The 14,587-nt window shown below is 47.5% G+C and overlaps 2 protein-coding genes across 3 annotated transcripts in view; one reads left to right on the plus strand and one right to left on the minus strand.

The window, feature by feature from the left end:
- Positions 1 to 2,049, plus strand: part of GNAO1 (G protein subunit alpha o1) — a 168,824-nt gene extending 166,775 nt beyond the window's left edge. The window contains exon 9 of the mRNA XM_054453267.2: positions 686 to 2,049. The gene's annotated coding sequence lies outside the window, so the exon portion shown is untranslated. The remainder of the gene's footprint in view (positions 1 to 685) is intronic.
- Positions 2,050 to 6,062: 4,013 nt separating this feature from the next.
- Positions 6,063 to 14,587, minus strand: part of AMFR (autocrine motility factor receptor) — a 62,790-nt gene continuing 54,265 nt past the window's right edge. For both annotated transcript variants that reach the window (XM_054455219.2, XM_054455220.2), the window contains exons 11-14: positions 13,508 to 13,642; positions 11,758 to 11,841; positions 8,525 to 8,709; positions 6,063 to 7,657 (exon numbers count right to left, since the gene is read on the minus strand). In XM_054455219.2, the coding sequence (XP_054311194.1) occupies positions 7,510 to 7,657; positions 8,525 to 8,709; positions 11,758 to 11,841; positions 13,508 to 13,642 (552 nt within the window). In that variant the 3' untranslated portion in view covers positions 6,063 to 7,509. The remainder of the gene's footprint in view (positions 7,658 to 8,524; positions 8,710 to 11,757; positions 11,842 to 13,507; positions 13,643 to 14,587) is intronic.

Genomic DNA, 14,587 nt, shown 5'->3' on the forward strand with positions numbered 1-14,587 from the left:
CGGGGTGTTCCTCTCAGCCCCATTTCTGAGAGCAGGGGAATGGCAGAACAGCCCTGGCCTTGGCCCAGCCAGCTCTCTGTGTTCCACCCTCAGAGCCTCTGCACCCTCAGTTCCGTCCTGCTCTTGGCAAATTCCGGACCCTTTCAGAAATGGCCAGTGCCCTAAGCCTCTCCTCGCTCTACACTCCCAACAACAGAACAATTTAAGGATGCTTCTCTTTCGGGTGGTGGTGGTTGTTAATTTCAGGAATTTAGAAGAATCATTGCTCCGACCAATCCACTGTCTCCTGAGTTTTCTTTATTCATGTTAAGATGGCAAGAATCAGAGAACAGGGAGACTTGGTCTGCTTTCTAAAAGCAGCTGACAGGAGGGGACTCAAGTTCACCTGCAGAGTTGAAACCAGCCCCGCTCCAAGAGGGCATGTGGGAAGGCGGGGAACGAGGGGAACAGGCGTGGCGGGGAGGGCCGGACTTGTGGGCCTGACCTGAGTCAGGGTCTCAGGGGGGGCCAGGCTTCCCCAGGTGCCCGGGATGGGCTTCATTGGGGTTCCTGACCGCTCATGCTGCTGCCCCATCTCGCCCCACCCCAGCATTAGTCAAAATGTTCTAGGGTTTTTTGGTTGGTTGGTTGGTTTTTAAAATCAAAGAAAATGGTCAGACTGGACCCCTTATCTCTCTCTCTACAGACTGCTTCACGGACTCTTTGCTGTTGACGTTGATCTCCTGGTAGCATGACCTTTTGGCCTTTGTAAGACACACAGCCTTTCTGTATCAAGCCCCTGTCTAACCTACGACCCCAGAGTGACTGACGGCTGTGTATTTCTGTAGAATGCTGTAGAATCCGGTTTTAGTTGAGTCTTCACATTTAGAATTTGAAAGGAAAAAAAGAACATTTCTCATGTGCTTTGTAGCTTAAAAAAAAAAAAAGGAAAACTCACCATTTCATCCATATTTCTTTCTTTTTCTTGCAAAACAAACATACCCATCTGCACCGACGCCTGCCCCCGTCCCACCTCGCGGCGCAGCCCCTGGCGCTCCTACTGGGGAGCAGGGCCCATCTGCTGCCTGGGGCTCCGGTGCGGTGCACTGGTCCGAGGAGTGTGCTCAGGCCGGGCTTTCCAGAAGGCCACAGGCCACTGCAAACCCTGCTGCCTGCCGGCCGCCCAGACACCACAGACGCCACCTGGCGGCCCTAAGCCACTCCCGCCACACGCTCACTCCAGGTTCGTATAGAAAAAGCACAGCTCTCACTGGCCAGTAGCTGCCAGAAAGAATACCCATCGTATATGGAAATCCAGCCCCATAGAAAACAATCTGCCCACCGACCCCCTTTCTACAGATAGCCTTTGTAGGGGTTTTTTGGTTCCTTTTTTTTTTTTTTTTTTGTTCAGTTTTTGTTTTTATTTTTGTCCTGCCGAGTAACTATGTATTACCACCCCTCCACCCCCCGGATCAGTTTTCCTAGTCTTTGGGAAACGGGTTGTTTTTTTTTTTCCTTTGCCGTGTTAGATTTCCGGTCCCGGCTGACACCCCCCTTCGTGTGTGCGCCCCTCCCACCTCTGCCTTTGTTTCGGTGCCCTGTGTCCGCTCTCTCATGTGGGGATGTTTGTGCTGCAGACAAAAAGAACAAAAAAAAATTTTTAAATACCACAAGATGGAAAAAAAACCACAAAAAAATTTAAAAAGATGGAATGTAGTGTTTACATTAAAGCCGCCGTTTTCATGACCAGTCCTATGTCATTTCTACTTTGACTAATACCGAAACCCTAAACCTCTTCATGGTTTCACTTTTAAGACTTAATCTTTGCTGAAGAAGACCAGTCACAGCCATTTCAAATAAAGAGGAGGCAAAAAGACAAAACACACAAAAAATTTAAAAAAAAAAAAACTTAAAAAAAAAAGGAAAAAAGAAAAAATAGCCCACGGGTCTTTGTAAGCCTTTCTATTCCCAATCGGTGAGGTTTCTGTGATATCTTACACACTGCCAGTCTACTTCTCTGACTAATGGAAAATTCCTGTGTAGCTCAATAAAAGAGAATGTTTGTCTGTACTCCTGAGTCTCACCCTGTGCCTTCCAACGATGGTTATTTGGGGTGGGCTTCATTCTGGCAGGAGAGGGAAGGAGGGACTCGGCCACACACGCTGGTAGGCTGGCGGTTAGGAGTCCCCCACAGGACCTGCCCATCCCCTCAGTGCCGTCACTGGAGTCCCAGCTCAGAGCACAGTTGACACGACCACTGCCCAGTGCCGCCTGGGAACGAGGGCAGGGGAGCCGCCACTTTCTCCTGCGATGCCCTCTCCTCCCGGCTCCCGGTGCCTCCTCACCCTCAGCAGGTTTTGTTTGCTTTCGAGAAATGAGGTGGAAGTGGGGATTAGGAAGGAAGAAATGCAAGAAGGGCAGGCAAGCCCCCTCTCCTACCATGCAGGATCCTCTTTCTTCTGTAGCCAGCGGTTCCCCCACAGTGGGAGAATGGGTGGTCCCAAGAATGAGGCCAATTGCCTGAGCCCATCTGCACCCAAGAGTTCCCAGCCACTCACGTGCCCAGGACGAGCTTGGGCCCAGCCTGACCAGGAAGGCTGCCTTCGATTTGCTCCCTGACTGCACCTGGATGCCAGGAAGCCCCCTGCAGGCCGAACACGCAGGGAGTAACCCGGCAGTGCAGTGGGGCAGGCGGAGTCTGATCCCTGTTCCTCCCCTAGACTGTAGGTCTCACCCGTCCCCTACATTGGGCCGCTTTTTCTGTAATAATTAGCAAATGGGTTGCAACAGGGGCCTGGAGGCAACGGCAGCCCACTGAACTTCTTGCATCATGTCCACGCGCCACTTACTGTACAAGCGGCCAAGAGCATCATCATGTTATCATGCCGTCTTCAGTGAGATGGGGGAGCCGCCAAGAGGTCAGTTACCTGGAATCCTCTCCACATCTCAACAAATGGGAATTAGAGGCTCAGAAAGGCCTCTCTCGGGCAAGTTCCAGCAGTCTTTTGAATCAAGGGGGTGGAGGCAGGGGATATTGTTTCAGAGACTATGGAAGAGCAAGAGGCACTGTTATAAATACCCAACCAAACAGGCACCCCTTAAACCTCTTCTGCTTTCCCCCTGGTTCCCCAAACCCCAACTTGTTATCTGCAGAGAGGGGCACATGACCTACCCTCTCTACTGAGGGGAAGGTCTGCAATCCAGGTCACAGTTTGACTTTGTAACAAACCAAGATCCACATGGAAGGCTGAAGGAAACCATGACATTTTCTATGTATGGCATATTTGAATTTTTCTAAAAACCAAGCCATATTCTAATAGGGTTCTTCCCAACTTTCAAATGAGTTTTGCAATAAAACCAACAGAAGTTTATATGCCTCATTTTTCTTAGAAGGGAGGTCATAGCATTTTTTGGAAAGGATGCAGCAAAAAGGCCAATTAAATTGGAACAAGGAGAGTGGGGGCAGAACCTATCTGTTATATATATTTTTAAAGATCCTTTTTTCCCCCCTAGTTTATCTGTGCACACAATTGTAAAAAGCTAGTTCTAATTAGAACCAAATCAAATAGGAGATTTACTTCCAATGGCACCTAAAAAGCTTCTAAAAGAAATTCTGAGAAAATTGCCTCTATTCAGGAGGTAAACAAAAGGTATCCATCATCGCCACCTGTGGAATCCCTCCAGGTCTTTGATCTCTGCCCTGAAACTCTACTGAGAAAGTCTCAAGAGTCGCTGTGAACCTCTTCTGGCTCTGGGGGCTGCCAGATTCCTGAACTGTTCTTTGCCCAGTTAAAGCACCCAATGAAGACGGGGCTCCAAAATGCACTTTTGTTGCCTAGCTGGCAGTTGCTTAAGGCAGTAAGACAGGTAATTAAAAGAGTAATTCTCTAAAGGGGGGAAATGCACACAAATAAAACTACCGAGATTATAAAAATGCAGATCCAACACTTTTTTTTTTCTAAAGCAGGACTAATAACTGACACTGATGTTGGAATGCTAACATCCAGAGAATGATCCGAGCAACATTCCGGCTGAGATCAGATCTGAAACCAGTTAAAATCCTTTAAACGCTCAAACCGCCTGCTTCAGATCCCGGGCAAGATTTAAAAAAAAAAAAAAAAAAAGGTGACCCTTTCACTGCTACAGCCAATTCCATTCCCAGAGAATTAGTTCCTTTGGTTTGATATTTGTGTGACTTTTGATGTTTGGGGATAAGGCTTTGCCACTTAGGAGAGTATCTTTGGTTAAAAAGACTCAAAAGCCAGAAACATCAGCTGTTTGTCCCAGCTAAAATTGGGTAATATGAGATTTCAAAGGATTTTAAGAGCTCTACGGTTAGAAGTCAGCTTAATTAAAAACTGATATTCAGGATATACGTTTATCTTGGTAAGGTCTTCCTGCTTTTTCTCTTTTGGGATCCTGTTTTTGGTAATTTTTTTCTAGTTGACTGGAACCTCCTCTTTAAAAAAAAAAAAAAAAAAAAAGGATGTGCTTGTTTCCTCTGTGCACTTCAGTTCCTAAAAATCATCCTCCCGCTTACTTCCCCTCTTCCCTCTTTCTTCTTTGCCATCTTGGCTACCACATGAAAAGACCTAGAGGGGACCTCTAATGACTCAGAGCTCTTAAGGAAAACAGAAAAGGTACCACAGACTCCTCTCTCGGGGAGAAACCTGTTTTTTCCCCACAGAACCAGAACCCCAAGAGTTGCAAGTGGACAGATTCCTCTCAAGTCTGCCCTGTTTTGTATTTCATGACTGGATCTCCTTGGTCCCAGAGACTGCTCTGTCCCGTACTGTGACAGCCTGACCTTGCGTGTGTGATGGCTGCCAGAGGCGGCTCACTGCAGTTGTTTACAGTAAATGACTCTATCTAAAAGCTCCACAAATGATTCTAACACACAGCCAAGGTTGGAACCACGTCTAACCTGACAGATACACAGCAGCCCGGCAAGATGGAGGCTCCAAATGATGGAGGGCCTTCGAGGGCAGGCAGGTGGCCGCTGCTCCTTGCCAGGGCTTGTCAGCAAGGCCGTGGCTTCCCTTTCCATGTGTGTCCTGCTCCAGCAGGACTGAAAGTCACCACAGACAGGATCAAGTCAGCTGGCTAAAGATAAAAGGGCACATTGTCTACTTAGCCCAAGTGGAAAATCAGGCCCAAGAGGCTGCCTGGGCACCTGAATTCACATCAACACAAGTGAAACAGCCACATGGTCCACCATCCTCTACGGTACAGAAGAGCCTCAAAATTCAAAACAAAACAAAAACTGAGAACCTAGGAGGTCAAAACAGGGCCACTAAGAAAATGGAGAGGGCAACGCAGCCTCATTCCAAAAGAGCCCACAGAGGCCAGGAGCAGCTCAACCACCATTCACCAGAGCACCCGGATGCTCCTTCTGCTGCACTTACAAACCTAGACCCACAGCCCTGAGTGCTGCTTCTCCAGGGGCTTGGCGTGAGGACCATCTGCCTGACCCTGCAGCTGGCAGGCAGCAAAAGTGGTCCTGGGAGGGGAAGCCCCCAGCATAACTGCCACTGCCCTCAGCACCTGTCCCGGATGCCCCCAGGAAGTGGTGAAATCCTCAAGTGTCCAGGTGTAAAATGGAAGGGCGGACTGAGGACTTCACTTCTTGCATCATTTTAAGCTACTTAATAAGCTCCTGCTCTAAACACTGTGATATGGCTGTTTTGTAATGTGTCAAGACCCTCTAAAATTGATCCAAATAATTTTCTCTTTTCACACATCAGAAACCTGTGAACATGTGGAATTAGTGGCACCTATAATGGGTGCAACGTGTAAAGTATAATGTAATTCGAGGACAGTAATCTTTTGCTACACACTTACCTGAAAAAAAAATGATATAAATACAAGGGGAAGAAAAATGTAGTTCTGCCTTCTCCAAATACACTACTAGGAAAAACAAAAGTTCCCAATTCAAAAACATGGGAAAAAACCCTCCAACCAAAATAGTATACACAAAATCCAAATCAAAATGGGGTTTAACGTTAGCACCTCTGGAAAAAGATGCCTTAGCTTCCAGCCACACAAAAACATGCCTTAGCTTCCAGCCACACACAACACACCAGTAGAGTTTGCTTTTTATTATTATTATTGTTTTACAATAAAAACAAATAGCTATGCTCTCAGCAAAACAAATTTTTTTTTAAAAAATCACAGAAATTTACTAACAGCATTTCAAAGTAAGGCTTTTGAAAGATTTATTGAAATAAATTATCTTTGCCTAAAAATTTACCTATCACCTTTTTCAATTACTTTTCCACATTCTAAAAACTTTCAGTTATGTAAAATACATTTAAACTTTGCCAATAATTGTAGATAATACTGGATTCTTCCCAAAAGGACTACCATAAAACAAAGCTTTCAAACAGTAAAAAAAAAAAAAAAAAAAAGTAATCCAATGGGGCATAAGACTAAAGTCTGTAACCTATGACTGCATGGTTCAAATCCTTAAAGTTAAACATGTGAAGAATTTGAAGAGATTTGGGACCTGGGCCTGCTCCAAGGCAGGCAGGTTCACACCTTACCTTCTCCGCTGAATTAAACCAAGAATAACACAGCTAGGAAAACGCAGTGTTCCCAGGATGTCAGATACAAAAGTTCTCTTTTATTTCTTTAATAAAGCCCTTCAAGGTTTACTCTCCCATCTTGCAGGGCCCACATCTTGTTCAAGGACCAAACCTACAGGCTTTAGCATTGCCTAATTTACTTGACCAATGAATGAAAACCATAAACCAAACCTTGCTGCTTAACCACTCCCCAGGTCCAGACGGGACAAGGAAATGCTCAGAGGGCAGGGGACCCATGGGGCACACTCATGAGATGCAGGAGCACCAGAGTTCATGGAAATCAAGCCGGCTTTGGACTGGAGGCTCAGAAAGTCAGTCCCAGATGTAGTGGGACAGAAAGGGGTGATTTCGTCACACCCTATAGCCCTGGACTTTCCCCTCCTCTGCTCCAGGTATTGAACCAAGAATTCCTTTTCCAAGATGCCCTGCTGGCTCAGGGGTGCATGAGCCTGTGGGTCTGGCCTCTGGCACAGTCTACATGCTTCCACAACAACGACAGCAGTTTGATAACAGATGTTACCCCACGATGTGGGGGCGGGCTCACACTGTGCGTCTCCCCCACACTCTTCCCACTGGATGTGGTGCTCAGACACCTGCATTTGTGGGATGTACGCATGAGGCAGGAGTAGAAGCTGCCTGCTGCAGGCAAGTGACTGCTCACTTCCTCCTGATCGTCCCCCACCCCAAGCAGTCCAGTCAACACCAGAAGAGATCATACCTAGAGTTAAAATTTGCAGTGTTTCTAAGGGGAAGAGAAATGTCACATAGAAAGTATTACAAAGAAGGATTAAATTTATCAGCTGTCCAAACACTATAAGACCACATGCTTTATACAGCGGCAATGCAGTCAAGCCCGCTTTTCCATGGAGCGGGCAGAATTGGGACAAGCCTCCTCCAGTCAGTCGGGCACAGGGCGCAGGAGGCAGCTGCGGAAGGCAAGGGAGCGCTAGGAGGTCTGCTGCTTCTGAAGCCTCCGTTCCGCGGCAGCAGCCAGCATCCTTCGACGCAGGGTCACGGGGTCAGAGGACGCACCGTCCGAGGGGAGGAAGCTCTCTGAGGCTGCATCGTCTTCAGAACTTTTGTTCAAGAAACGTCTAGAAAAAACAGAAGAGTTTTTCTCTCTCATGGGAGAGATGGGGAGCTGTGGAACACAGCCAGAAGGTTGATTTCACATCTCCCCATGTCCAGGCACCTTCATGAAGCTGTCACTCAGCACCACCCAATGACCAAGACATCCAGCCCCCAACAGATGGGCGCAAATTCTCTCTGCACCAGGGAGGAACCCTTCAGTGCTGTTCCGTGCTGTCTCTTCCTGCCCGTCCCCTCCACCCACAGACATAGCACAGAACTCTCACAATCACAGGGTCTGCCAGGGCCCAAACCCACTTGAGGAACACAGTGCTGGCCCTGTCCTTAAGAGCTGGAACAGAACCCCCTCTATCCACAGGACACACCTGCTGTAGCTGCCACCAACCATGGGTGTGTGACGCACAGATGCGCCATGTGTGTGCACAATGCTTGGCTGAAAGGCAGAGTGGTCAAGAGGGAGGACCTGGGAGACAGACGCCAGGGCCAGGCCAGTGCTAACCTCTCCAGCCTCCATTTCTTCAGCTGTATGTCAGCTGAATGGGTTAACAGTGCTCCCTCTCAGAGCTGTTAAAGTAATTCATATAAACAGCTTAGAACAGGTTAGCACACAAGTGCTCTCTCGGCAAGTGTGGCCAAAGGGGTCCACGGGAGATGACAGACAGTACCAGCATCAGAGGTAGATCAGTAGGGCCCAGTGTTACCAGATGCTCTGGTTTTTTCAAGAAAGGCTTGAAACCTGAGTTTTGGGGTGGCATGTAATGCCTTTTCACTGTTGGCATCTGTTTAAAAAGAGAAGACGTGGGCCTGACAAGAGCCTTCAGCCACTAGTTTTTGACCTGGATTATGCCAGGTGGTCTGGAGAAGTGACTCACTTGCGAGCTTGCTGGAGGAGTTCGTCCTTACGCTGCACCAGCATGCGCTGTCTCTCATCAGCAGACTTGGAGAAGCGGCTCCCACGAGCCTCAAAGTCTTCCACCTCACTGGGCTCCACTTCCACCTCGCCAAAGTCCAGCGTCTCCTCCAGGCGAGGACTGAGGTCCAGTGGCACACGCTCGGTCTAGACATGGGGCAGGAAGCAAGGAGGCAGCTGTGAGCACAGGCCTCCCTCCTAAGCAGGTTCCTCACCTACAGGGCACCCCAGACACGGCTGTTCTGGATGCAAAGAGAAGGCTGCTGCCAAGCAGAGAGGCAGAAACTAGGAGCCACAAGTTAGGGATAATGGAGCAGCAGCTTCCCGAGGGCAGGCCTGCTGCCTATGGCTCGAGTAGTACTAAGAACAGGACCTGACTCACACAGAATGTTCGGCATCAGAGGGTAAGTAAATGATTACCAGCATGAAAAACGTAAGCACCTTCAAGCTGCACTCTTAGAATACGCTACCAACACGACAACCGTGAGTTTACATCCTGGGAATTTTCTGTTCACTTCTACTAATTGCTCAAAAATTTAAACCAGTCTTATCAAATCTGCACAAATTTTATATCCTCAATTGACTCTGAAAACAGAGGTAAAAAGGAAAAATGCTAAGCATCTAATTTATTTATTTATTTATTTATAGACAGGGTCTCACTCTGTCACCCAGGCTGGAGTGCAGTGGCACAATCTCTGCTCACCACAGCCTCAACCTCCCCAGGCTGAGGTGATCCTCCCAACTTAGCCTCCCAAGTAGCTGGGACCACAGGCTCATGTCATCACATCTGGCTAATTTTTGTATTTTTTGTAGAGACAGGGTTTTGCTTTGTTGCCCAGGCTGGTCTCAAACTACTGGACTCAAGCAATCTACCCACCTCAGCCTCCCAAAGTGCTGGGACTACAGGCGTGAGCCACTGTGCCCAGCCCTAAGGATCTTTTGAAAAGAGACAGGATGGATTATATGGTTCCTGGGCTTTGGTTGAAGCTCCAAAGTCCACGACAATGCCCAGGCACCCCCAGGTCCTGGCAGGTGCCTGACCATCTACGCTGCTCATGCTCCCAGATGCAGACCTGGGCTGGCCAGGGTCAGCCCATCGCCCGCTTCTAGGCTGTGACAGAGTGGAGGTGGGTGCAGGTGAAAGGCAGGTTGTTTTACTTCAGAGTTCCTGCTGGACCTACCCTCACTTTTTCCTGCCTTTAGCTAAGCTTGAGAGGGAACTTCAAGAGAACCATTCATATCCCCTAGAGTCAAAGGACGGGGGAACTGGTGGCTGCATACACTTGAGAAATCTACAGAAAGAAACTGGCAGGAGCCAATAAAAAAACAGGGCAGGGGGAGCTGTGATGGGAGCACGTTCGCCTTCCACTGACTCCAGACAACACTGTGTGCGTCCTGGAGCTTGGATAGGGCTCCTGCACGAGGGAACCAACCTAAGGTTGTTGAAAACAACTCTGCCCAAAAGGACCACTTGGAGAGGTAACGGGACCCCCATGAAGGTGGGAGTGGTCATCAATAGCCAGCCCAGGGTCAAAGGAGGAGTTTCTGAGGCCAGATGGGGACAGGGAGATAGTTGGCGTAACATGTACACACACACACAGACACATGTAGTTGGCACAACACGTACGTACGTATACACACACACACACACACACACACACACACACACACACAGGGGTCTCACTCTCCTATTCTATCCCTCTCCTCTAAGCCTGACCCTAGAGCAGGTTAAAAGAACGGTGAGTGAGGAGGCGAGATGTTAGAAAGGAAAGAGCCGCCCACCGCGACCCCTGCTCTGTGCAGCTGCATGCCTGACTAATACCAGCCTGAGCGGGGCAGGGCAGAGATTAGAACAGAGGGAGAGTGGAGCTGATAAGCTTACTGGGCTACACTGAGGTTTCTGTTAACTAATTGTTATTCAAGGACTTTGTATTTCTTCACAAATGACCAAAAATGTTGCACAGCAAGGTTCCTTGTGAAACACATACTTTCCTCCATTATATATACATATATATATATATAAAATCCAGAACTCTTCATGCTAACTCTAGAAGCAGCAGTGGAAAATCAAGACAGGGACTGAATATGCTGTACCCACAGATGCCCCCAAGCCCACAGCGTCCATATCTCAGCTGCGCCAGCTATTCAAAAACTGGAAATGCAGACATGGACCCCTTCCTTAGAAGCCATGCACCATTTCACAAATGATGCATAATCCAATTACAGATGTGGATATGAAAATCTTAACCCAGCAACAGATTTGAAGAAGGCCTAGTAGTGTTTACTGTTTCCTCTTTGCAGAGAAAAACACAAGAGGTGAAAGCTTGTGTCACTTACCAGTGCTTCTAGAGGAGACCTTGTGCACCCCGGTAAGGAAGGCAGCACCACCCTAGACCCAAGCCCACGTGCAGGAAAGCCCCGCACGGCACAAACACAGAAAGGCCAAGGTGGGGTTGTCCAGTTTTTATTTGTGGTCGCATAAGAAAGTGCTCTGACAGTATGGTAGCTGAGGAAGCGAATGGGAATCACAGAAGAGGAGTGGGATCCAGGGCCACAGGTGTAGGGCAGAGGGCGCGGGCAGGGAGTGGGGGGAGGTGGCACCTCGGCCCTGCTGCTTGGAGTTAGAGTGGCCACCTCAAGGCACCCAAAGTGGGTCAACACACAGATCTGGTTCTCAAGAAAGCCGTGCTTTCCCCCAGCCCCACCCAGCTCAGGCGGTCTCAGTTTTGCAAAATGCATGGATGTATCTAGAAATCCTGAGTTTGACAAGTGAGGTGTTGGGGAGGGCATCTCAATGCCCTCGACTCCCTGGAGAGCTTGCCCTAGGCCATCCCCATCTGGGTTTAGATGGGTCCAGGCACCCTCACGGTCCTGAGCCCAGCTTCTTTCTGTCCTTCCACGGGCTCTCACTCAGGCTCAAGGTGGCAGGGCTGGGCCAAGGGAACACAACCCTTTCTCATCCAGCACATGAGGGCAATCCCCAGGGAGTGGCTGCCAGCCCTGCGTGGAAACACAGGCCACAACACGGGCACAGCCTGATTTGCTACCCTTCATTATTGGGGTGGATACAGCACAGTTTCTTTTGTACTCTTGCCCTAAGCCTTGCAAGCTTCAGGACTGAGGAAGACCACTGCCGGGACCACACTCCCCCTCCACAGCTCCATGAACTCACTCTCACTAGAGTGCGGGTCTTACCTGAGCAGAAGTTTCTCCCTCTTCCTGGTCACTGCTGGGCCTTTCCACAGGACTGTTCAATGCAGGTCTGACGCTATCTGACCGCTGGAAGAGAAACAGTACCACAAACAGTCCAGAGTCACACAGAAATCAAATCACAGACTCAGGGAAACCCTGGTGTGCAGAGAAAGCTGTGGTACCCAACCCAGCCTGTAACTCTAAGGAAGTCTACAGCACCACAGAAATTAAAATGCCATAAAGATTAAAAGCAAGACAAAGGAGCCTGGGGCCTAACCTAGAGTTACAAGTCTGAGAGTTAGCAACTGGCCCCACATTTAGTTTCCTTTTGGATAACAGTAATTAGACAACAAAAACAATGATAACAGCAGAGAACACTGACTGAACACCTAACTTCGGCATGGCACCAAGGAAAACTGGGACATGGCTGTCTCGTCTATCTTCATGTCCTATGAAACAGGTGCTGCTGTTACTGTCCTAGCCAGTTTAAGATCTCACACAATGCTGCAGACACTCTGGGGACCAGCCAGTAAGGTCTCGCCACCTCAGTGCTGGCTGGCCAGTGTCTGTATTTCATTGCCTGAAGACTTTCTCTGGCTGCATGAGGTAGTTCAGCCACCCCCAGAGGCAGCCCTCAACCAGTGAGGGAGGGAATTACTCTGTGAACACCCCAGTTCCTCATCTCCTGCGAAGGATATGTTCTGCACTGGATCCCAGAGGCCCCAAATGGGAAGGAGCTTCAGTCACCCACAGTGATAACAAACCTGCTTGATAATAAACCCATTACTGGCCACCCTCCCTTCCCCAGCTCACGTCCCCACCCACAACCTGTGATGCCTGGGACCACTTCCCAAACTATGTGCATTCAAATCCTTGTCCCAGGGTCCGCTTCTGGGGAAATCCACAGCCAACAGCCAGGTCAAAGAGCTGAGAACTGGGAACCACATCTAATATCTCAGCCCATGTGACTGAGTCTATGCTCTTTCCTCTTCAAAGAGTCTCAGGTTTTTTAATTTTATTAATAGATTTCCACATATTTTTACATACTAAAATTGAATAATTTGGGGTAGATTATTCCCTGGTCATATACAAATTTCATGGTCCTGCCAGAAGGCTCATCTATATTAATACTTCTTATGCTCATCAAAGTAGAGATCTGACCTTTTTAAAAATCAAAAATACCACCTCAGATAGATGAACAGTAGCTAGTGGAACACCACACCAGTGTGCAAAGCCAATTAGGGACAGATGGCACAGCTCCTAGAGCAGGGGGTTGGGAAACTACAGCCTGAAGGCCAAGTTCACTACTCTACTTATTTTTGTAAATAAAGTTGTACTGGAACACAGTCTTGCTCATTTACTTAAATACTATCCATGGCTGCTGTATGACAGCAGAGTTGAGAAGCAACAAAGATCGTGTGGCCTGAAATGCCTAAAATATTGATTATCTGCCTTTTAAAGAAAAAAATGTTGCCAATCCTTGTCCAACAGGAACCAATACTATGACTTCCTAGACTGGCAAGGGCCGGCTGGTGTAGAGTGTATATTTGAACAAAAAGTTACTCAAATACTCACCTTATCTTTGGTGTGTCTGTTCTCAGTTATTAATTTGGGAAAGTTAGAGAGTTTATAGAAACCCTTCATTAAGTCATAAACGATATTCAGCTGTTAAGTAACTAAAACAGTTAACCTACAGTATTCAATCATTGTGAAGACAGAATCCATTTATCATGCTTTAAAACCCCAGTTTTACCTGTGTAGGAAAAGGTACTTGAATCCGTCCTTCTAAAATGTTGTCTGTTGTTATTTCAACTGAGCGTGTCAGCTGGAGGTCCTGCAGCACTAGATGGTATGGAACCTGGGGAAACATCTCTTGAATCTGATGAGCCTACAGGAATACAAATACAGAGTCCACAGAAACGTTCACTGTCAACAGTTGCTCACTGAAGTCACAGTGTCTGGCAGGCTTTGGGCAGTGAATGTGGCATCATGCCCTGAAAACACAGGTAAGGGAGCCACCTTTATTTGGTAGGTCACCTTCACACTGCAGTCCCTTTAGTATTTTTCCAGGAAGCCAAACAGGCAACTGTGGACAGCATCAATTTCAACATAAGAGCTCAGAAAACCAACTGGATCCCAAGAGAGGCTCGACTAGAATATTCCAGTTTTAAAAAGTGCTCATTTTAACTACCATTTGAACCAGCAATCCCACTACTGAGTATACACCCAAAAGGAAAGAAATCATTATATATAAAAGATACCTGCACTCATATGTTTATTGTAGCGCTATTCACAGTAGCAAAAATATGGAATCAACCTAAGCGTCCTTCAACACAGGATTTGATAAAGAAAATGAGGCATAAATATACCATGGAATATTACTCAGCCATTAAAAAAAAATCATATCTTCTCCAGCAACATTGATGAAACTGGAGGCCATTATTCTCAGTGAAGTAACTCAGGAACAGAAACTCAAATACCGTATGTTCTTATAAGTGGGAGCTAAACAACAGGTATGCATGGCCATCCAGAGTGGAATAAGAGACACCGTACTATGAAAGGTGGAAGGGTAGGGAGGGGAGGGGAGCGGGGGAAGGCTGGAAAACTACCTATTGGGTACAATGTTCACTCTTTAGGTGACGGTAACACTAAAAGCCCAGACTTCACCACTGCGCAATACATGCATGTAAGAAACCTGCACTTGTAACCTGTAAACACATCAAATAAATAAATGTTTTAAAAGTATTCATTTTAAAGCTCAAAATATCTTGGGTATAAAAATGTGTTTTCCTTAAAGATATAATTCCGAAAGGGAACAAACTTCTGATACACA

Source organism: Pongo pygmaeus, chromosome 18 (genome assembly GCF_028885625.2).
Source record: "Pongo pygmaeus isolate AG05252 chromosome 18, NHGRI_mPonPyg2-v2.0_pri, whole genome shotgun sequence".
In the NCBI taxonomy this organism is placed as follows: domain Eukaryota; kingdom Metazoa; phylum Chordata; class Mammalia; order Primates; family Hominidae; genus Pongo; species Pongo pygmaeus.